This window comes from Coregonus clupeaformis, chromosome 12, assembly GCF_020615455.1.
Source record: "Coregonus clupeaformis isolate EN_2021a chromosome 12, ASM2061545v1, whole genome shotgun sequence".
NCBI lineage: Eukaryota > Metazoa > Chordata > Actinopteri > Salmoniformes > Salmonidae > Coregonus > Coregonus clupeaformis.
The window spans coordinates 56,150,115-56,173,731 of NC_059203.1; the positions used below are offsets into that span (position 1 = coordinate 56,150,115).

General features: G+C 42.5%; 1 protein-coding gene and 1 long non-coding RNA gene across 2 annotated transcripts in view; one reads left to right on the plus strand and one right to left on the minus strand.

The window, feature by feature from the left end:
- The window catches only part of LOC123492064 (serine/threonine-protein kinase 4-like), a 36,930-nt gene extending 16,742 nt beyond the window's left edge, over positions 1 to 20,188 (minus strand). The window contains exons 1-9 of the mRNA XM_045223981.1: positions 19,867 to 20,188; positions 9,106 to 9,186; positions 8,441 to 8,569; positions 8,139 to 8,253; positions 6,569 to 6,733; positions 5,454 to 5,621; positions 5,131 to 5,268; positions 4,512 to 4,640; positions 2,296 to 2,488 (exon numbers count right to left, since the gene is read on the minus strand). Of these exons, the coding sequence (XP_045079916.1) occupies positions 2,296 to 2,488; positions 4,512 to 4,640; positions 5,131 to 5,268; positions 5,454 to 5,621; positions 6,569 to 6,733; positions 8,139 to 8,253; positions 8,441 to 8,569; positions 9,106 to 9,186; positions 19,867 to 19,910 (1,162 nt within the window). The 5' untranslated portion in view covers positions 19,911 to 20,188. The remainder of the gene's footprint in view (positions 1 to 2,295; positions 2,489 to 4,511; positions 4,641 to 5,130; positions 5,269 to 5,453; positions 5,622 to 6,568; positions 6,734 to 8,138; positions 8,254 to 8,440; positions 8,570 to 9,105; positions 9,187 to 19,866) is intronic.
- Positions 20,189 to 20,508: 320 nt separating this feature from the next.
- On the plus strand, positions 20,509 to 21,958 carry LOC123492099. Its single transcript, XR_006661625.1, has 3 exons — positions 20,509 to 20,593; positions 21,350 to 21,567; positions 21,714 to 21,958. It is a non-coding gene; the product is annotated as an uncharacterized LOC123492099 (long non-coding RNA).
- The last annotated feature ends 1,659 nt before the right edge of the window (positions 21,959 to 23,617 follow it).

Below are 23,617 nucleotides of genomic sequence, written 5' to 3' on the forward strand. Positions count from 1 at the left end.
CCCCCGACCTCAACCAAATTGAGATGGTTTGGGATGAGTCGGACTGCAGAGTGAAGGAAAAGCAGCCAACAAGTGCTACGCATATGTGGAAACTCCTTCAAGACTGTTGAACAATCATTCCAGGTAAAGCTGGTTGAGAGAATGCCAAATGTGTGCAAAGCTGTTATCAAGGCAAAGGGTGGCTATTTGAAGAATCTCAAATATAAAATATATTTTGATTTGGTTAACACTTTTTTGGTTAGTACATGATTCCATATGTGTTATTTCATAGTTTTGATGTCTTCACTATTATTCTACAATGTAGAAAATAGTCAAAATAAAAGAAAAACCCTTGAATGAGTAAGTGTCCTAAAACTTTTGACCGGTAGTGTATTTCACATATCATATTATAACCCATGAGATGTTTTCATTGGGAACTCTACTCCATTCCCATTCATTCACCCCCAATTCCACCCCTGCTTGGCATTCTTCAGATGACAACTAATGGCAAAATGTCAGATTACATAAACCTTCTAGTAAACAAGGGCTGGGTGATATGGCCTAAAAATCATATCTCGATTTCTTCACAGTTACGCGCGATTTACATCTACATGTTTAATTTTCTCTCTCTAAATAAACTTTGTTGTACAGTTAAAGGTCAATACACTGCATTTTGAACAGTCCGCAATAATTTTATTAATTCAGTGCTTACAAAATTATGCATAGGCTAAATAAGCCTTCCACAACCATAACACCCACTAAAAATGACATTTGATGAAAATAGTTTAACCTGCCATTTTGCAATAATCACTGATCTGACTTAAGTCTATGAAAAATGACCCCTTGGTTACAAATGTAACCAGAACCATGCACATCCACTAATAATAACTTATTGTAGCAGGTGAATGCATTATAGAAAATTAACACAGGTCTTATAAACAATCTCTCAAGCACAAGCCCACGTGCTAGGTAGTAGCCAGATAGGCCTAATCTTTATATTTCAAGTCTAGCCAATGTTTATCTATTAGCTAGCAAGGTAGAACAGTTCAACTGTTATGAACATACCCCCCTGTCTGTCTCTACCTGTTTTAAGAGCATGTAGCCTTATTTCTCAGAATGAGAATGAGTTGCCAATTCCTTATAAATGAGTATTTTTATGTTCATTGCACATTTATAAAAACACAGACTAGACAGCTAGCACATAAAAATGCTGCTAGCGGTACGTGGTAACGCAATGCCATGTGCAACAGTGCATCTGCTCGGAGGTCAATTGTATGCGCTTTCGTTAGAAAGGTTAAATTCACCTATATTACAGTAAAATTATGTCTCACTGTGTTTCGGTGTCCACATGACCAAACTTAAAATACAAATAGCGAGTTGGAACTGCTTGCTGTCAGAGAGGAAGAAGCAATCTCTCAGCTTGGTGTGTGAGTGGGAAAGTGCTGCACAGCAGTCAGAAGGAGCGAGGGAGACGAGACCAAAAAGTGGACATAAATGCTCATAAAAATTAAAGTAATTTAAAAATGAGATTCAATGCTTGTCGGCAGTATTTTTTTATTTGAATTAACTCAATATATCACCCAGCCCTATAGTAAACACTCTTTATTCTCTGGACCATCCCTAAAATGACTAAAATGTAAATGGTATTAGCCTGAGCAGCCACCAGCACTATGCGGCAAGGGAAACAATCTCCCCTTCACCCCAGTGAAATATCCATGCCATCTAGTGGGCCTCGGAGAGAAATCAGCTAAAATTGGCAGTCCTATACATCATGGGCAGCCACTGGAACGTCACATTGTCCCACTGGTTCAATGTGTGGCTCCAAGTCCAATGAAGTAACCACAATCTCACTGTACGCAGGACAGTGGTTTTAAACGGAAGCATGCTAGCTAAAAAATTTTTGGACAGATTGCATCTGGACTTGCGTACAGCACTTTTAATTATAGAAACTTAACTTTGTTTCATTTTATTTGTTAATTTATTTAACCTTTTTTTTTTTTTTTTATTACTTAAACTTATTTAACCAGGTAACTTCACTGAGAACACATTGTCATTTACAACAAGTTGCAGGGGAGATGAGAGGGGTTGAATGAGCCAATTTGAAGCTGGGGTTGATGAATGCACCACACACACCGTGATAGATTCATGAGCCCTTGTAACATCGTTTTGTGTAATGCTTTGACAACTCATTCTCTTTTCACACCAAAAGTCTCCAGTGATCACGTAATGGCTCGACATGACATTCACAGTGTATTGCAATGTAACTCCAACAGGGAATTATAAATCTACTATGACAGTGTGGCTTCTGTCTCTTACGTTTCATGGTGCCGGCGTCCTCGTCATCGTCCGAGTTGATCACCATGGTGCCCAGCTGAGACTCCATGGTGCCCATGTCGCTCTGCTTGATCATGGTCCTCACCGTGCCCGCTAACGAACCGGCCTCCCGGACGGTGCCCATGTCGCTCGTGCCTGCCCTCACCATCGTACCCTGGTCTACCTCGTCCTCATCCTGATTGGGCAAAACATCTCTGGTCAAGACTGTGCAACTGCGCCACACGGTCACGCACACAAAGTTACATGGAAATAGATTTTGACACCGTGATTTTGAAAAATCCAGTGATGTATCATCCAGTTGGTAGGCTTTTTTTGTATAGAGGCAGTCTGATGTTTCAAGTGTGTAATATCAGGGCAGAGAAATAGCAGTATGCCAACGAAGCACAAGATACAATTTTCTGCCGGTCATTTTAAATGATTAGCTATGTTTCCATTAACTTGTCTAGTGATTTCTGGCTGACATTTAGATAGTTTGCATATAAAATAGATGTGACAATTGCATGCTATGATGCATTTCCATTTAACTTGTGACGATAAAAACAGCTGGACGTAATGAAGTCACACCTAATAAAAAGGCTTTTTCGCTAAAAACCTAGTGTCGAAAGTGTTTCCATTATCCATTTAGGCAAATTGTGCATTAATAAATTGGCGACAGCCTATATGCCCTCCCACCGATCTGTTTCAGGAAGCCTGCAAAAGCCAATATGGATAGAATGCAAGAATGTAATAATATTTTTCATAATTCTCACGTGCTAACTTATTGCCACAGTCCAGGAGATCTGAAATAATTGGAAGGTAAAACTTGCATCCAGCCAAACAGAAAAGCAAAGTGAAGCAATTCAGGACAATCACTGTCCTGCAAAGAAACAATGTTTTATAGTTGCAAAAATAGACTTAATTTTCGGCAATCACCATTTATTCGTTTCCATTTGTCGCAATAACAAAAGAAAAAAATCTACAAAAGAAAAATCCACCCATGTCGAACAGATAAAAATGTTGCCGATCTTTAGAACATTTCTCCTATACATGTTTTTATCGGTCAAAACAATAACGTGTAATTTTGGGAACCAGGACCTCACTCAACTTCTGACCAGTTACTACAAGTTAGTTAATCTAGCTAGCTAATGTTGGACGCAAAAACCGTTAGGCAAGGTAGCTGCTAGTTACCGTTAGCTTGTCTAGCTAAATTAGCTAGCAAGCTAGCTAACTGGGATTATGGTGGTCTGTAGCTAACTGTGTCTAATAGATTTGTCGTATTTCAGACTTAGCTAATAACGCTGGTCTTACAAGCTAGGTAGATTTTAAATGAATTGTGTACTAGTGAGTTTACCTGAAATTAAGTGAGTGCTGCAGACCCTGGTATGATTTTTGGGCTCCCAAGCCTCCCTTTGGACTGCAGTGACCCAAGCTCGTCGTCTTTCCTCGTTTTTTGGAAATCTGAACATTTGAATCTTTGAATATGGCATTTTTGCCTGACCTCACACCACAACAGAACAGAAACTACCAAAGTTGGTCTGATTCATTTTACTTGTTTGGTTGGAAGCCTAGCAGGCTAGTATAAGGACAACACGTTTTCGGAGAGGAAGTCGTCAGGGGTCCTACAATTATTTAGAATGCAAGCTCGCATGCCATTATAACGGTCTATAGCTGCCGTTTCCATTACACGTCGCAATGTTTTTTGGTTGCGACATTGCTTTTGTCAAATAAACCTGAGTCAGTGGAAACCTGCCTAATGATATTTAATTGCATTTGTTACTGAATAATATAAATTATACATGCCTTATGAGCTTAATCCCAAATATAAATACAAGTATTACTCCATTGTTTATGTTTTTGGTGTCATTTGTAAACAATGTAAAGCTCCAAAATGTGTTTAAAAATATGATGTATGTCGATCTCTTGGATTGTCAGTCCTGCATCTATTGCCCCGTCTATAAATAGGTCTACAGTGTTTGAGAGTGGTTACATTTCCCCAGCCCCATCAGTCAGCGTACAGAATAAAGTGGTAGGGTCAAGCTGTCCATTGTGACGTAGCCAAGCTTGTTGATAAAAAAAACAATTCCATGAGGCTAATAAATAGCTGATAAATGGGCCGGCGGACTGTCGCGGCCCTGCAGCTCCCAACTATGAATTAGGCCTAAGCTTTAGTGGGGTGTGTGTGCGTGTGGGTCTGTGTGTGTGTGTGTGTGTGTGTGTACCGAGTTGTCTTCGTCCTCTTGGTCCTGTTCTCTCTGCTCGGCCTCCACATTCTTCAGTTTGATTTCCATGGCATCTGTGATCAGAGCTCTGAGGATGCTGCTGGGCTTAGCAGTCTTAATGAACGTATTCTGCCGGAGGACAAACACACAACGTACAAACACACACAAAAACACAATTGAGCCGACATCCACAGCATTTACTGCAAATGTTTATTTGAAATTGCCTTAAAAATAAAGGCGTTTATAAATCTTTTTAACCAGAGTTTAAAGCAGTGCAATGCAACCGCAAGTTTCAGTTTTACTTGGAAATGGCCTCGGATAATGTGCTATCCCATCGAAAATATTAATGGTTAGTTTGCTCATGCAACGTGTTTCTTTGCAAGAGGAAAATGTAATCCAGAGAGAAATGATGGAAGGACAAATAGGAAATGAACAGACCGAAAGAGACAAAAAGAGGAAGAGAGGGGAGAGAAACAGAAGTACTAGGCTGAATAAGGTCCCATCTGGCACCCTATTCCCTACACAGTGCACTACTTTTGGCTGTCAAAAGTAGTGCACTATTTAGGGAGAAGGGAGGCATTTGAGATGCAGACAGTGTCGGTGAGATGGGGTCTTCTACCTGTAAAAGCTGTGTGGCAGTGGCTCGGTTCTCTGGGTTCTTCACCAGGCACTGGGTGAGAAAGTCTTGGAACGGCTCTGACCACAAGTCTGGGTTTCGGAACGTCGGTGGAGGATTGGTAGGAATCATAAATATGGCCTATGACAAAGCAATGTAACAGACAGAACAGAAACAATTTAATAACACAAAATCACAATTCAAGTTCTCTCTGTTTTTGCCACTATACTCAGATTGATTTTAGAGAGGTTCAACCCTGAGACAGAGTGTTTGACAAGTTCCATCAATAACAAAACCAGATCTGTACACATTAACAATAGACTCACCCTCATAGGGTGGATGTCTGCGTAGGGAGGCTTTCCCTCTGCCATCTCTATGGCTGTGATGCCCAGGGACCAGATGTCTGCCACACAGTTATACCCAATCTCCTGGATCACCTCGGGGGCCATCCAGAAAGGAGTGCCAATCACTGTGTTCCGCTTGGCCATTGTATCCTGAGAAACAGACAAGTAGTAGACATGACATACGGATGATATTGGTACATGATATATAGAGAACATTAGAAAAATATACACCTTATGGCATCCTGGTTAGTCCTGGATTGCTTGAATATGATTTTATTTCTATCTCACAAACAATTAAGCTATATTAACTACAATGCAGGATGTTAAAAAGGGACTACAGTATGGCCCAGATGGCCAAAACTCCTATTTTAAAAGGTAAATAAAAAAAGTTGGTTGAAGAGTAGCATATTTTGGTTGGGCCCAGTCCAGATCAAAAAGGCATCAACTGATGAGACTACTCGACAAGACTCGCCAGTTTTCAGCCCGTTCAAGCAAGATGACGAATAAATGTAAAACTATTTCCATTGGTTGAGCGGATGCCTCTTGTTTCTGAACCTCTCCCCAAGATTTGACATAGTGAATCTTGGGAGACACCAACAGTCAATGTTGCAGGTGTAATTTTATAGTTCAGATCAATCAAACCAAAGAGTTAAATCAACATCCTAGATCAGAGGAGTCAAACATAATTCCTGGAGAGCTGTGTGTCTGCTGGTTTTTGTTATTTTCTTTTAATTAATGTCCAATTAAGACCTAGACAACCAGGTGAAGGGAGTTCCTAACTAATTAATGACCTTACTTGATCAATCAAGTACAAGGGAGGAGCATAAACCCGCGGACACTCAGCCCTCCAGGAATTGAGTTTGACACCCCTGTCCTAGATCAAACGTTCATCATTAACTTAATGGCTGCGTTTAGACAGGCAGTCCAATTTTGATCTTTTTTTCACTAATTGCTCTTTTAACCAATCAGTTCAGTTCTGAAAAAGATCTGATGCGAAAAGATCTGATGTGATTGGTCAAAACAAAAGATCCGAATTGGGCTGCCTGTGTAAATGCAGCCCATGATCTGCACCAGCTGTCAGCTGGTGAATTCCTTACTGTCAGCTGTCCCGCCACCCCAAAGTCAGCCAGCTTGGCCTGGCCCTCTGCGTTGAGCAGGATGTTCCCTGCCTTGATGTCTCTGTGGATCTTTCTCATAAAGTGCAGGTACTCCAGTCCCTTCAGTGTGGACTGCACTATGGTCGCGATCTCATCCTCTGTTAGCTACAACAGACACGTGAGGTAAGAGACACTGTAAGCATAATTCTACTTCTTTTAGGGCGATGATTTCCACTACTGATTGCATACACTCAGCACACAAAATAACCATGTTAAAATGTACGGCAAGCAGAAATGAATCCAAAACAATTAATACATTTCTGTAATGTTGACTTTAAATCTGTATAAATAATGACCACATTCTTATGAACGTTTCAAAATAGTCTGATCCAAAATGATTGGCACCCTAAAAAAGACTGTATAAAATAAAATCATACAGAAACAGAGCTATATTGTATACAAAATAAATACTAAAAGTTCATGATGTGGTTGACCTTAACAAGGGCCCCAGGACCAGTGGAAGCTAAATAGCCCCATAACATCAAAGATCCACCACTATATTTTACAGCAGGTATGGGGTTATTTTCCGCATATGCATCTTTCTTTTTACACAAAATCCACCACTGGTGTTCGTGGCCAAAGAGCTCAATTTTCATGTCATCCAACAAATGTTAACTCCTGGAGTTTTGTAAACGGCATTGGCACTTGGGATTGGAACCTGTGCTATGGTCAGATGACATGAAAATAGAGCTCTTTGGCCACGAACACCAGTGGTGGGTATTGCGTAGAAAGAGATGCATATGCAGAAAATAACCCCATACCTACTGTAGAATATGGTGGTGGATCTTTGATGTAATGGGGATATTTTACTTCCACTGGTCCTGGGGCCCTTGTTAAGGCCAACAGCATCATGAACTTAACCCAGTACCAGGACATTTTAGCCAAAAACCTGGTTGCCACTGCCAGGAGGTTGAAACTTGGGCGCAAGTGGATATTTCAGCAAGACGATAACCCCAAGCACACATCAAAATCCACAAAGAAATTGTTAATTGAACATAAAATCTAAATTTTGCAATGGCCATCTCAGTCACCGGAGATAAACCCAATTGAAAACCTGTTGTTTGAATTGAAGAGGGCAGTTCATAAGCGCAGACTACGGATATAAAGGCTCTGGAAAGATTCTGTAAGGAGGAATGGTATAAGATCCCTCCCAATGTGTTCTCCAATCTCATAAAACATTTTAGAAAACGGCTCTGTGCCGTTATCCTCGCAAGGATAATAATTTTGACCCCTATCTTTGAGGGGAAGAACGTACTTATTAAGCAACATCTCGTTCTCTGAGCAATTGTATTAGTATAAAATAATTGTTTAAAAAATTGGAGCATACAATATACCTCAGTATTTGTATTATTTATTTTATACAGTCTGTTTTGCTCATCTTTATCAAGGGTGGCCATTTTGGACCTGACTGTATCCCATTACAAGTTGTTTGGGTAAGAAGGTGTTACACACACAGCATTTAGAAGAAGAAAATATCTCCCTTAATATTCAGTCAGATTAGACATGTTACCGTTTTGTTGCGCAGGCGAATGATGTCAGAGACCGAGCCAGCTGCGCAGTACTCCATCACGATCCACAGGTCACTGTTCTTAAAATAACTGCCGTAGTACCTCACAACATGGGGACTGAGGACGCAAAAGAGCCTTATGGGTATTTAGCCTAGTTCTGGTACCCTGTTGTCTATATCAGACTAATCATATATTTAGGATGTACTCTTCTTCAGGTCACAAATAATGTTACCACACAGCAAGAGATTATTCGACACAGAGGGAAGTCAGGCAACCAGAGGAGGTCGAGGGGAGGGGGCCTCACCTGTTACACTGCTGCATAATGGAGATCTCTTTGATGATCTCCTGCAGGTCGGACTCCACAGGGACCTGCTTGATGGCCACAATCTCCCCCGTCTCTTTATAGTTGGCCTTAAAGACGCAGCCATAGGACCTGCATAGAAAACAGGTGTGAATACTTTACATTTTTTAAAAGAATCTAGGCTACTACTAAATGAGTCAACTCGTGACACGCTCCTCAAATAGGATACCTTCAGTTCACAGTGAGAAGGCTGTGTGGTCATAGGGCCTACATGGCAAGTGGTTTGTTTGAGATGTAAATAGATGAATGACTGTAGTCTTATTCTAGCACAGTAGGTTCATTTGATACGTTCTTGAAATAGGCATATCAATAAGGAGCAATACAGTGACTAGCGCAGCAGAACTTCACCCATCAGCTGTCAGTCATGACGCAACACAAGAGGGCATGTTAATCACAGACACTCTGGCAGAAAATGGAGTAACAGGAAATGAGGAAGCATGACGGGTGGAGAGAGAGGGGCTGACTGCATGAGTGACACTTACGCCGTGGCGTTATGGTGCTCTTCTTCCTTGAGTCTAATGTAAGTCAGAGAGGGATAGCTTCTCAGAACTGAAACGACATGGCATTCTAGCGCCAACTGTACATAACAAAACACGTCCAGGACTCACCCTTCGCCAAGTTTCTCTAGCACATCAAAGACCTCCTCTGGCTGCTTGGTTAAACTGTCTTCACTGAGCTTCTTTAACTGCCTGTACGGTGGAGAAAGAAAGTTTCTAAATGTTATTAGTCGTATGTACAGGATACACAAGGTGTTCCAATGAAATGCTTACTTGCAGGTTCCTCCTCGACAATGCAACAACAATAATAAAAGATAAGAATACGAACAGAAAGTAAATGGCTCAGTAGAATACATTTTTTAGCATAAGTGTGATACAGGAAGGAACAATTTATTTACACGTGTTTTGGGGGAAGGGGAGATTGGGGGGCAAGTGTTTAAACTGTGCAGTATTTAGCAATCATAATAAGAGTCTGGTAGCAGCAGTTGTGATGTGTGTGTAGCATGAATGTATGTATGTGTGTGTGTGTATATGTCTGTGTGGGTGTGCGCGTGAGTGAGTGCATGTGTGCTAAGGTGAGGAGAATCGGAGCAGGTGCTCAGTCCAGCTCAAGTGTTCAGCAGTCTGATGGCTTGTAGACAGAAACTGTCTCTGAGCCTGTTGGTATCAGACCTCATGCTCCGATACCGTCCAGGGAAGAGAACAGCTTGTGGCTGGGGTGTGTATGGTTCTTGATGATGCTGCGGGCCTTCCTCAGGCACCGCTTCGAGTAGATGTCCTGGATGGGTGGGAGCACGGTCCCAGTGATGTACTAGGCCATCTTCACCACCCGCTGGTGGGCCTTGCGGTCATATACGGAGCAATTCCCGTACCAGGCCGTGATGCAACCGGTCAGGACGCTCGATGGTGCAGTGGTAGTATTTGGAGAGGACTCGGGGTGGCATGCCGTATTTCTTCAGCCGCTTTAGGAAGTAGAGATGCCGCTGTGCCCTCTTGATAAGAGTGGTGGTCTGGTTGGTACATGTCCTCGGTGATATTGACACTGAGGAATTTCAAAACAGCTGATTCTCTACTGCAGTCTCATTGATGTGGATTGGGGCATGCTCCCTCCTCTGTTTCCTGAAGTCAACAATCAGCTCCTTTGTTTTGCTGATGTTGAGCGATTCCAGTTCACTTACCTCCTCCCGATAGGCTGACTTGTCGTTGTTGGTTAATAGGCCTACAACCATGTTGTCGTCAGCAAACTTGATGATTGAGTTGTTGTACAAAGCCACGCACTCGTGGGTGAACAAGGTGTACATCAGAGGGCTGAGGACACCACTGGGGGGGCCCCCTGTGTTAAGAGTCAGTGAGGAGGTGGTGTTGTTGCGAATCCTCACAGCCTGTGGTCTGCCCGTCAGGAAGTCCAGGATCCAGTTGTAGAGGGCGATGTCCAGACCCAGGGTTCTGAGCTTGGTGTCAAGCTCGGACGGAACAACAGTGTTGGATGCTGAACAGTAGTCAATGAACAGCATTCTCACATAGGTGTTCCTCTTGTCCAGATGTGTTACGACAGTATGAATAATGATGGAAATGGCATCTTCCATGGATCTGTTGGAGCGCTAGGCAAATTGGAGTAGGTCCAGTTTGCCTGGCATGCTGGACTTGATGTGAGCCATGACCAGCCTCTCAAAGCACTTCGTGATGACCGGGGTGAGTGGGAAGGGGAAACAGTCATTTGGGCATGTCATCTTGTTTTTCTTGGGCACTGGGACTACGGTGGTTTCCTTGAAGCAGGTGTGGACTACAGCCTGGGACGGGGAAAGGTTGAAGATGTCAGAGAAGACGCCAGCAAGCTGGTCAGCACACACACTGAGGACGTGGTCAGGGATGCCATCTGGGCCAGCGGCTTTGTACGTATTCACTCAAGAGTTTTCCACACGTCAGCTTCGGAAAGCGAAAGCACCTGGTCCGGAGCAGCAGACGACCAGGATGGCTCGGTATCATCTGCCTCGAATCGAGCATAGAATGTGTTGAGCTCATCTGGGAGGGAGGTGTCGGTGGGCACCACACAGCTGTATTTGCCTTTGTTGTCCATGATGGTCTTGTAGTCCTTGCCACATGCAGCGCACGTCAGTTGTCGAACATAAACTCAAGTTTGAGTCTGTATTGTCTATTTGCGTCCCCAATGGATTTGCGGAGCTCGTACCTCCTTGCCTTGTACACTTTGCGCGCTACCGAGTCATCAGGGTTCTTTCTGCCGACATTGAATGCTACAGTACGGGCTCTCAGCATGGTATGGATATCTCAGCTCATCCCATAGACATTAAAACCAGTAGATAGTGATAGCGCTGACATCATCCATGTATTCCTATGTAAAACTCCAGATGGCACATGAAGCCGTAAGTATTTGAATTTGAAGCACGCCATATTAATGAATAGGGCTGAATGGCACCAACAATTTTTTGCTAAGGATCATGGTGAAAGTCGTTTTCATCCTGCCTGAGAAAGTCAACCTGGTTTTAATATCTATGAACCAGATGCTAGCCTACTGTTAAACCTATGCGGCACAAGGTTAATTTGAAAACTCAGCGTTACCTAGAAAATTGCCAGGTCAACATTGCAAATCAAAAACGGAAAGTTAATATGAAGAATGATCATCAGAATTGCAACTGACTTACCTGAAAAAATTAAGATGAGACTCTTTCGCGTGACGATTAGTACAGTTAAATACAGAACATGCCGGCATTGTGAAGCTCTTTATAAAATCTAACTCAAATTAGCGCAAAGTTAAGAGTACCCTATCAATATAGTCTAGATATCATATGACCATGATCCTTACACCTGAAAATAACAAGTAAAGGGCTACCATCACAACTCAGTTTGGCTGGATTCAATTACCCTATGAGAAAAAAAGTTGACACACATACATACACATATATACACACACATATATATATATATATATATATATACATACAGTGGTGTGAAAAAGTGTTTGCCCCCTTCCTGACTTCTTATTTGTTTGCATGCTATTTGTAAGTCGCTCTGGATAAGAGCGTCTGCTAAATGACGTAAATGTAAATGTTTGTCACACTTAAATGTTTCAGATCAAACTAATTTAAATATTAGTCAAAGATAACACAAGTAAACACAAAATGCAGTTTTGAAATGACTGGTTGGGCCACCCTTAGCAGCAACAACTGCAATCAAGCGTTTGCGATAACTTGCAATGAGTCTTTTACAGCGCTTTGGAGGAATTTTGGCCCACTCATCTTTGCAGAATTGTTGTAATTCAGCCACATTGGAGGGTTTGAGAGCATGAACTGCCTTTTTAAGGTCATGCCACAGCATCTCAATAGGATTCCGGTCAGGACTTTGACTAGGCCACTCCAAAGTCTTCATTTAGTTTTTCTTCAGCCATTCAGAGGTGGACTTGATGGTGTGTTTTGGATCATTGTCCTGCTGCAGAACCCAAGTTCGCTTCAGCTTGAGGTCACGAAGAGATGGCCGGACATTCTCCTTAAGGATTTTTTGGTAGACAGCAGAATTCATGGTTCCATTTATCACAGCAAGTCTTCCAGGTCCTGAACCAGCAAAACAGGCCCAGACCATCACACTACCCCCACCATATTTTACTGTTGGTATGATGTTATTTTTATGAAATGTGATGTTACTTTTAGGCCAGATGTAAATGGGACACACACCTTCCAAAAAGTTCAACTTTTGTCTCGTCAGTCCACAGAGTATTTTCCCAAAGGTCTTGGCACTCCATGACCTTAATGTGCTTCTTCTTGAGTCACTCCTTTGTTGCCTTGGCCGTGTGTTTTGGGTCATTGTCATGCTGGAATACCCATCCACGACCCATTTTCAATGCCCTGGCTGAGGGAAGGAGGTTCTCACCCAAGATTTGACGGTACATGGCCCCGTCCATCGTCCCTTTGATGCGGTGAAGTTGTCCTGTCCCCTTAGCAGAAAAACACCCCCAAAGCATAATGTTTCCACCTCCATGTTTGACGGTGGAAATGGTATTCTTGGGGTCAATAGGCAGCATTCCTCCTCCTCCAAACACGGCGAGTTGAGTTGATGCCAAAGAGCTCCATTTTGGTCTCATCTGACCACAACACTTCCACCCAGTTCTCCTCTGAATCATTCAGATGTTCATTGGCAAACTTCAGGACGGCCCTGTATATGTGCTTTCTTGAGCAGGGGGACCTTGCAGGCGCTGCAGGATTTCAGTCCTTCACGGCATAGTGTGTTACCAATTGTTTTCTTGGTGACTATGGTCCCAGCTGCCTTGAGATCATTGACAAGATCCTCCCGTGTAGTTCTGGGCTGATTCCTCACCGTTCTCATGATCATTGCTACTCCATGAGGTGAGATCTTGCATGGAGCCCCAGACGGAGGGAGATTGACAGTTCTTTTGTGTTTCTTCCATTTGCGAATAATCGCACCAACTGTTGTCACCTTCTCACCAAGCTGCTTGGCGATGGTCTTGTAGCCCATTCCAGCCTTGTGTAGGTCTACAATCTTGTCCCTGACATCCTTGGAGAGCTCTTTGGTCTTGGCCATGGTGGAGAGTTTGGAATCTGATTGATTGATTGCTTCTGTGGACAGTTGTCTTTTATACAGGTAACAAGCTGAGATTAGGAGCACTCCCTTTAAGAGTGTGCTCCTAATCTCAGCTCGTTACCTGTATAAAAGACAGCTGGGAGCCAGAAATCTTTCTGATTGAGAGGGGGTCAAATACTTATTTCCCTCATTAAAATGCAAATCAATTTATAACATTTTTGACATGCGTTTTTCTGGATGTTTTTGTTGTTATTCTGTCTCTCACTGTTCAAATAAACCTATCATTAAAATTATAGACTGATCATTTTTTTGTCAGTTGGCAAACTTACAAAATCAGCAGGGGATCAAATACTTTTTTCCCTCACTATACATACATACAGTTGAAGACGGAAGTTTACATAAACTTAGGTTGGAGTCATTAAAACTTGTTTTTCAACCACTCCACAAATTTCTTGTTAACAAACTATAGTTTTGGCAAGTTGCTGCAGCAGGGACTGGTGCACTTCACAAAATAGATGGCATCATGAGGATGGAAAATGATGTGGATATATTGAAGCAACATCTCAAGACATCAGTCAGTTAAAGCTTGGTCACAAATGCGGCAGGTAGCTTAGTGGGTAAGAGCGTTGTGCCAGTAACCGAAAGGTCGCTGGTTCTAATCCCGAGCCGACTAGGTGAAAAATCTGTCGATGTGCCCTTGAGCAAGGCACTTAACCCTAATTGCTCCTGTAAGTCGCTCTGGATAAGAGCGTCTGCTAAATGACTAAAAAAAATAAAAAAAAAAAAAAAAAAAATGAGTCTTCCAAATGGACAATGACCCCAAGCATACTTCCAAAGTTGTGGCAAAATGGCTTAAGGACAACAAAGTCAAGGTATTGGAGTGGCCATCACAAAGCCCTGACCTCAATCCTATAGAAAATGTGTGGGCAGAACTGAAAAGGCATGTGCGAGCAAGGAGGCCTACAAACCTGACTCAGTTACACCAGCTCTGTCAGGAGGAATGGGCCAACATTCACCCAACTTATTGTGGGAAGCTTGTGGAAGGCTACCCGAAACGCTTGACCCAAATTAAACAATTTAAAGGCAATGCTACCAAATACTAATTGAGTGTATGTAAACTTCTGACCCACTGGGAAGCTGAAATAAATCACTCTCTACTATTATTTTGACATTTCACATTCTTAAAATAAAGTGGTGATCCTAGCTGACCTAAGACAGGGAATTTTTATTAGGATTAAATGTCAGGAATTGTGAAAAACTGAGTTTAAATGTATTTGGCTAAGGTGTATGTAAACTTCCGACTTTAACTGTGTGTGTGTGTGTGTGTGTGTGTGTGTGTGTGTGTGTGTGTGTGTGTGTGTGTGTGTATACACACAATGATTTTCTCGATTCTGTATTTTTATATGATTGTAGACTATCTTTATGATTTGTGCAACAGCATTATTATCATCATAAATAAATTGAATTCAAAATGTATTCAATTATAATTGCATACTAAATTGATATTTCAAACAGTGTGAGCGCATTCCTCCATCTCCATTTTCTGTTCTCTGCTCTATCATCCTCTGTCATCACATAGACATTAAAACCGCGTCAGCCAACATTGGTTCAGCCCCTCCATCTCCACATGACAGGCTCGTTGACACCGCACTCCCATCTGGATAGCACACCACACCCCCTTAGGTGTACGTGCAAAGAGCGTGCATAAGGGCGCAAGCCTCCTCGTAGCCTGCCGGCCCGTGATTGGTCTGCGTGGTCCTGTGACGACAATTTAAGTAGTCAAAATGGATCACTATCTAATTAAATATCTTGATTTGTAGCGAACTTTAAAATAATTCACTGTAGGGATTGAACTTGATCATAATGAACACATTTTAGAGCCCAATTTTTGGGGGGTTTGGCCATTCTGGCTATCGTAATGTACATAGGTTGCTAACACAGTAGCCGACCAGCAGAGCTCATGACTTCACGCTCCAGGCCGGACACTAATCTCTGCAGCACTCCACCAATCAGGCCTTTTTGGTAGAGTGGCCAGACGGATGCCACTCCTCAGTAAAAGGCACATGACAGCCCACTTGGAGTTTGCCAAAAGGCACCTAAAGGACTCAGACTATGAGAAAACTAGATTCTCTGGTCTGATGAAAGAAAGAATGAACTCTTTGGCCTAAATGCCAAGCGTCACGTCTAGAGGAAACCTGGCACCATCCCTACGGTGAAGCATGGTGGTGGCAGCATCATGCTGTGGGGTTGTTTTTCAGCGGCAGGGACTGGGAGACTAGTCAGGATCACAGAAAAGATGAACGGAGCAAAGTACAGAGAGATCCTTGATGAAAACCTGCTCCAAAGCTCTCACAACCTCAGACTGGGGCGAAGGTTCACCTTCACCAACGACCCTAAGCACAGAGCAAAGACAACGCAGGAGTGGCTTCGGGACAAGTCTCTGAATGTCCTTGAGTGGCCCAGCCAGAGCCCGGACTTGAATCGAATCGATCGAACATCTCTGGAGAGACCTGAAAATGGCTGTGCAGCAATGCACCCCATCCAACCTGAAAGAGCTTGAGAGGATCTGCAGAGAATGGGAGAAACTCCCCAAATACAGGTGTGCCAAGCTTGTAGCGTCATACCCCAAAAAATGGCTGTCTAGCAATGATCAACAACCGACTTGACAGAGCTTGAAAAATGTGCAAATACTGTACAACCCAGGTGTGCAAAGCTCTAAGAGACTTACCCAGAAAGACTCACAGCTGTAATCACTGTCAAAGGTGATTCTAACATGTATTGACTCAGGGGTGTGAATACTTTTATAAATGACATATTTCATTTTCAATAAATTTGATAGCATTTGTTTTCACATTGTCATTATGGGGTATTGTGTGTAGATGGGTGAGAGAAAAATATATATTTAATCAATTTTGTATTCCGGCTGTAAAGCAACAAATGTGGAATAAGTCAAAGGGTATGAATACTTTCTGAAGGCACCGTATATCATCGGTTGTGTCGAATAATGTTTGCGTCCCTTGTCACTCATTACAGCAAAGATTTTTACATTTTAGTCATTTAGCAGACGCTCTTATCCAGAGCGACTTACAGTTAGTGAGTGCATACATTTTTATTTATTTTTCATACTGGCCCCCCGTGGGAATCGAACCCACAACCCTGGCGTTGCAAGCGCCATGCTCTACCAACTGAGCTACACTGGGCTTTTTGGATAAATGGATTGCCAAGCTAGCTTCGCCCTCATGTCGGTACTGGCAAGCAGCCTAGGTAGTGCTAGGTATCCACAGTCAATCTAGTAGGGGCTAGAAACTATAGTGAGCTTCCATTGGTCAATAGCAACGCGATGTCGCGGAGTAAACTACAAAAGTTCAGCTTTCCCCAACTTTGGTCCACTCCTTCGCCCATGCTTGCATCGTCAATGTTCCCCTGCCCACTTCTCTTCTTTTCATTGAAAATTAATGGGACTCTGTTGTTTCATCGACCCCAACGTGCTAGATTGATTTTTTTTTGTTTTAGTCATTTAGCAGACGCTCGTATCCAGAGCGACTTACAGTTTTAGTGAGTGCATACATTTTCATACTTCTGTTAGGTTAGTCCAGGGGTGTCAAACGTCCGGCCCGCGGGCCGGATCAGGCCCGCAAACGGGTTTAATCCGGCCCGCGAGATGATAAAAAAATAAAAAATAATAATAATTTTGTAAAGTATAAAAATGCGCTGCAATTTTTCAATAAAATAAACTGCTGTTCCAATTGCGTCCACTGGATGGCGCAATAGCAATTGTGTTAAGCAAGCAAACTGTTTATACCGGGGCAGAGCAAGTAGGTCAAGCACGTGCAGCCAATGAGCTACTTTGTTTTGCCCGCAATATTTATTACGGCTTCTACTTTTAACATTATGTGCTTTGGCACCCTCATTGCCCCAATATGTCTCTGTCAAAAAAGAGAAAAGTGGACGCAGAGTGCAGAGTGTTCCAAGAAAAATGGTCATCCTATTTATTCACTGAATTGAATGGGAAAGCTGTATGTTTGGTGTGTTCAGAGCATGTTGCAGTGCTGAAAGAATATAACCTTCGTCGCCACTATGTGAGTCTTCATGCCGACAAATATGACAACTTTCAAGGACAGCGGAGATGAGAGAAGGTGAATGAACTGTTGGCGGGTCTGAAGAAACAGCAGTCTGTGTTTACTCACAGCCGAGACATCAGTGACGCTGCAGTGAAAGCTAGCTACCTCATTGCTAATGAAATCGCAGTGGCTTCAAAACCATTTAGTGAGGGTGAATTTGTAAAAACATGCATGATGAAGGCAGCGGAGATTGTGTGCCCTGAAAAGCGGCAGGCTTTTGCAAATATCAGCCTGACAAGAAACACAGTTGCAGACAGGATTTCCGATCTTTCAGTGGATTTGGACAGCCAGTTGAAGCAAAAAAGTAAAGTCATTTATTGCGTTTTCGGTTGCAATTGATGAAAGCACGGACATTACAGATGTTGCACAACTGGCCATTTTCATCCGTGGAGTTGATGACACATTGACCGTCACCGAGGAGTTCGTGGAGTTGGTGCCGATGACAGATACAACGACAGCAGCTGATATTTTTACCGCACTCGTCGGCGCGCTGGACAGGGTCGGAGTGGACTGGTCCCGCGCTGTCAGCCTGGCTACAGGTGGTGCGCCCTCAATGATCGGGAAAAAAGCAGGCGTTGTGACAAAGTTCAGAGAGAAAGTGCAATCTGCAAATGGAGGACGTGATTTTTGACTTTTCACTGTATTTTGCACCAGGAGGCTTTGTGCTGCAAGTCATTAAAGATGGAAAACGTCATGAAGGTGGTCATCCAAACTGTTAATTTCATCCGATCCAGAAGCCTGAATCACCGTCAGTTTGACAGCCTTCTCAGAGAGAAAGACCTCATCTATGGCCTGCCATACCACACTGAGGTAAGATGGTTAAGCAGAGGTGCTGTGCTGAGGCGTTTCTTTGATTTACGAGAAGAAATTGAACAGTTCATGGAAGAAAAGGGCAAACCAGTGTTAGAATTTCATTCCGCAGAATGGATGCAGGACCTTGCATTTATGGTGGATGTTACAGAGCACCTGAATAAGTTGAACAAACAGCTGCAAGGGCGCAACAAAGTTGTCACGCAGTATTATGACAGCATACGTTCTTTCAAGTTGAAGCTGTCATTGTGGGAGACGCAACTTACCGGTGGTGATGCAGCTCACTTCCCCTGTCTGAAAAATGTGTGCGCGACCCAACATGTGGCAGACATGAAGCGGTTCAAAGATAAAATAACGGGACTGTTACGGGAGTTTGAGCAACGCTTTCAGATTTATGTTTATATGTTTTTATGTTGATGTGCTATTGTTTTTAATTGATTTTATTTTATTTGTATATTTAACCTATTCTTGACTCTGTGGTTCTTGCACTTGTTTGGGGAACAGGATTTCATTATTTGTATCTACATTTCTGCCTGAGAAATGACACCCTGATATAGTTCTGTGATCTGTGAAACAGTTATGTTAATCACTGAGGCATTGTGTGTTTGTGTGTTCTTTTTCTTTAGAATTTTCAAATAAACTTGACGTGTTCTATGATTAATAGTGATGTTGTGCTTGTACTATTTTGGACACACTGTCCTCAGGCTCCAGCTTTATGCTGTATGTTGATCGTATTAAAACAAAGAAAACAATCTGAAGTTGTTGTTTTTAAGTTATATATACCATGATTTTTCCGGTCCGGCCCACTTGGGAATAGATTTTCCTCCATGTGGCCCCTGCGCTAAAATGAGTTTGACACCCCTGGGTTAGTCGCTTGTCAACATGGTATAGCTATTAGCTAGCTAGCCTATGTAGAGTAGCTAGTTAAAACCATTGGGCAAGTCATTAAATGTTCTCATGTGTGATATGTAGCTAGCTATAAGTTAAAGTTAACAGTAGGCTTCGGGGAAGAGCACCAACTGTTGATCCAGTGTCCCCCAGTCATGTCTTACACTCTCCAACCATAGGAGCAGATGATAAGAGTTGGCAAGACCGCACAAACAGATCTGGAACCAGGCAATGTTGTGCCATTTCAAACTATCTTTCTACAAAATAGCTATGTGATGCAATAAAAGTTATGCTACACTTGCAATAAACAGCTAGCAAGCAAGTAGATAGTTAGTTGATAACGTTAGAGCTTGATATTGGCTCTCTGCTGGATGATGCTAGCTAGCTAACGTTAGCATGCTAACTTAGCTAGTTTATAGTAACCCAACACAATCGCGATAATATTCAAACTAGATAAACAAACTTCTGTAGCCAATTTAACTAGATTGTCTTGATTCATTACCTTCGTGGGTGTGTCCTCATTTGAACTTTGTCCTTGCTCTCCATTGTTTTCTTCAAGATAGTTCACTTCTGTAAAGCTAGCCAGCTGTAGCTGCGATGATACGCTTTTCTGAATGTTTTACAGTTGTCTCTCAAAACCTCTCATTCGTTTTTCATTGTGCAAAGCCAAGGTTTACAAAATCTAAAATGGTCCTTAAGCTACTGGAATCTCATTCGTGGCTCCATCCTCCTCTGACTAGGCTGTTTTGGAGTTGTTTGACAATTTGTAGCCAAGCGTCTTGACATTCAGTTCAAACCAGGAAGAGCGTTTTGAGACTGGGCGCGGAAAGAGGGGGGCCAAAGAGTATAGCCTACCACAGCATGAGTCATAATACCCATAAAACCTAGCGTTCAAACACGGAAATGGTTACACTCGTTTTACCACCCATTCATTTGATCTATTGTGGATTTTAGAAACACTACAAATAAGTGTCTCGTGTAGGCTTACCCTGGCGTGACGTTTTGATAACCGTGTAAATGTCTCTCGGAAAAGGTGACTTTCATCAATATATTCGCCTGTATTTACCCCCCCCCCCCCAAAAAAACAAACATTTTTTATAATAATAATAATTAAACGCTAATTAGCTGCTAATGTGGCTATCATACAGAACTAGAAATGCCTGTCTCAAGCTTCATGTCACTCACCAGGGCCATGATGATCTGGACGAGACTGCCAAATAGAGGCAAAGGTAAGAATCTCTGAATTAACTATAAATGTTAGCTAAATTAAGTACTTAATAAATGGGCTAAAGTTGTTTAAATGGACAATTATGTGAATTGTCTTGGGGAAGTGTTTAATTGAAAATGTCTTATCTAGCTAGCAAACATTAACCTGGTTAGATGGCTACATTAGCCTTCTATTTGTCTAGCCATTTAAATGCATAAGAAATTCATAAAACGTTTTGTTTTGTTCTAGCTTGCTAGTTAACTAGCTAGCTAACTTAAACTGTGAATCTAGCGCTAGGCGTTCTTTATAATGTTTGTGTCTGTTGGTGAGGGGTTGGTAGCCTACTTCAAGTACTACTTGACTTGTATCTACCCTAGCTAGCTGTATTAATTTAGTCTGGCTTTTTAGGTTTAAGGGATAGACTGATTAGCATCCTCTCTTGAGTCAACAGTGTGCTTACTTTACTGCGGGAAAACAATTGATATGTTATTATCTGTTGTTACAATCTGGACAGCAGATCATTAGTATAGTTAGTAGGCAAGGTTATATAACCTTATTTAGTCCTACCTGCTATGGTGGGTTGTAAATTAATTGGTACTCAAATGTTTGTTTTTGAGGTAAAAGTACTGTCATGTTATTGATGCCAAATTGCAAACCTTATTTGCACCTTCTCTATTCCAGAACCAATGGGTGTGTTTAAGTTGTATCACCTCTCAACTAGGTTAGCTGTTTCAACCTGGAACACTATTCTCCTGCTTTTGTCTGTTTGTCATTGCAGGAAGTCCTGAAGAGCCGGAGTGTGTGTGTGAAGGGTTTTGTTCCAGCCCAGCTCTAACACCTGACTTAAATAATCAACCTGCCGAATTACGGCAATAGGATATGATTTGTATTAAGGACAAGCTTATACACACTCATCCCAAGTCTCCAATGGTCCCAGTACTGGTTGATGTACAGGCCTAAGTGACCACACACACTCAAATGGACCTACAGCTGGGGGTAAGATTCTTCCATCATTCACACACAGACAGTGTAAAACACCATGTTGTAAACAAAATGCTTGCCTCAATGCTTAAGTTGTATTGTCTATGGCTCAATTTGGAAATGTTGTGATCACTCATCGTCTTTAATGTTGTTATTCACAGGCACATGATGACCATGATTTGAACACTGCAACTGAGACGGAATGACGTCCAGGGACACGCTGACACCCCGAGTATGACTGGACATGGGCCGGATATTTGTGACGACCTAAAAGGGGTGCAGAAGCACACCAATTTATTTTTATTCCATGGCCAACCATCTAGGGATGATACCACGACGGCCTTAAAATAACTTCACTGGACTTTATGCAAACTGAAAACCACATATCCTGAGGCCGCATTTATTGAGGTGGGGATTTTAACAAAGCAAATTTGAGGAAAACGCTACAGAAGTTCTATCATCACATTGACTGTAGTACTCGCGCTGCTAAAACACTCGACTACTGCTACTCCAACTTCCGGGATGCCTACAAGGCCCTCCCCTCCCTCCCTAAGACAAATCTGATCATGACTCTGTTTTGCTCCTCCCTTCCTATAGGCAGAAACTCAAACAGGAAGTACCCGTGCTAAGGACTATTCGACGCTGGTCTGACCAATCGGAAACCACACTTCACAAGATTGTTTTGATCACGCGGACTGGGATATGTTCCGGGTAGCTTCCGAGAATAACATAGACGAATTCACGGATACGGTGACTGAGTTTATTAGGAAGTGTATAGGAGGAGATGTACCCACTGTTACTATGAAAACCTACCCTAACCAGAAACCGTTGATAGAAATAAGTATTTGACCCCCTCTCAATCAGAAAGATTTCTGGCTCCCAGGTGTCTTTTATACAGGTAACGAGCTGAGATTAGGAGCACACTCTTAAAGGGAGTGCTCCTAATCTCAGCTTGTTACCTGTATAAAAGACACCTGTCCACAGAAGCAATCAATCAATCAGATTCCAAACTCTCCACCACGGCCAAGACCAAAGAACTCTCCAAGGATGTCAGGGACAAGATTGTAGACCTACACAAGGCTGGAATGGGCTACAAGACCATCGCCAAGCAGCTTGGTGAGACGGTGACAACAGTTGGTGCGATTATTCGCAAATGGAAGAAACACAAAAGACTGTCAATCTCCCTCGGTCTGGGGCTCCATGCAAGATCTCACCTTGTGGAGTTGCAATGATCATGAGAACGGTGAGGAATCAGCCCAGAACTACACGGGAGGATCTTGTCAATGATCTCAAGGCAGCTGGGAACATAGTCACCAAGAAAACAATTGGTAACACACTACGCCGTGAAGGACTGAAATCCTGCAGCGCCCGCAAGGTCCCCCTGCTCAAGAAAGCACATATACAGTGGGGGGAAAAAGTATTTAGTCAGCCACCAATTGTGCAAGTTCTCCCACTTAAAAAGATGAGAGAGGCCTGTAATTTTCATCATAGGTACACGTCAACTATGACAAACAAATTGAGAATTTTTTTTCCAGACCTTAATGACTTGGAGAAGATCTGCAAAGAGGAGTGGGACAAAATCCCTCCTGAGATGTGTGCAAACCTGGTGGCCAACTACAAGAATCGTCTGACCTCTGTGATTGCCAACAAGGGTTTTGCCACCAAGTACTAAGTCATGTTTTGCAGAGGGGTCAAATACCTATTTCCCTCATTAAAATGCAAATCAATTTATAACATTTTTGACATGTGTTTTTCTGGATTTCTTTGTTGTTATTCTCTCTCACTGTTCAAATAAACCTACCATTAAAATTATAGACTGATCATGTCAGTGGGCAAACGTACAAAATCAGCAGGGGATCAAATACTTTTTTCCCTCACTGTATGCAAGAATGCTGTTCATTGACTATAGCTCAGCATTCAACACCACAGTACCCTCCAAGCTCATCATTAAGCTCGGGGCCCTTGGTCTGAACCCTGCCCTGTGCAACTGGGTCCTGGACTTCCTAATGGGCCGCCCCTAGGTGGTGAAGGTAGGAAACAACACCCCCACTTTTCTGATCCTCAA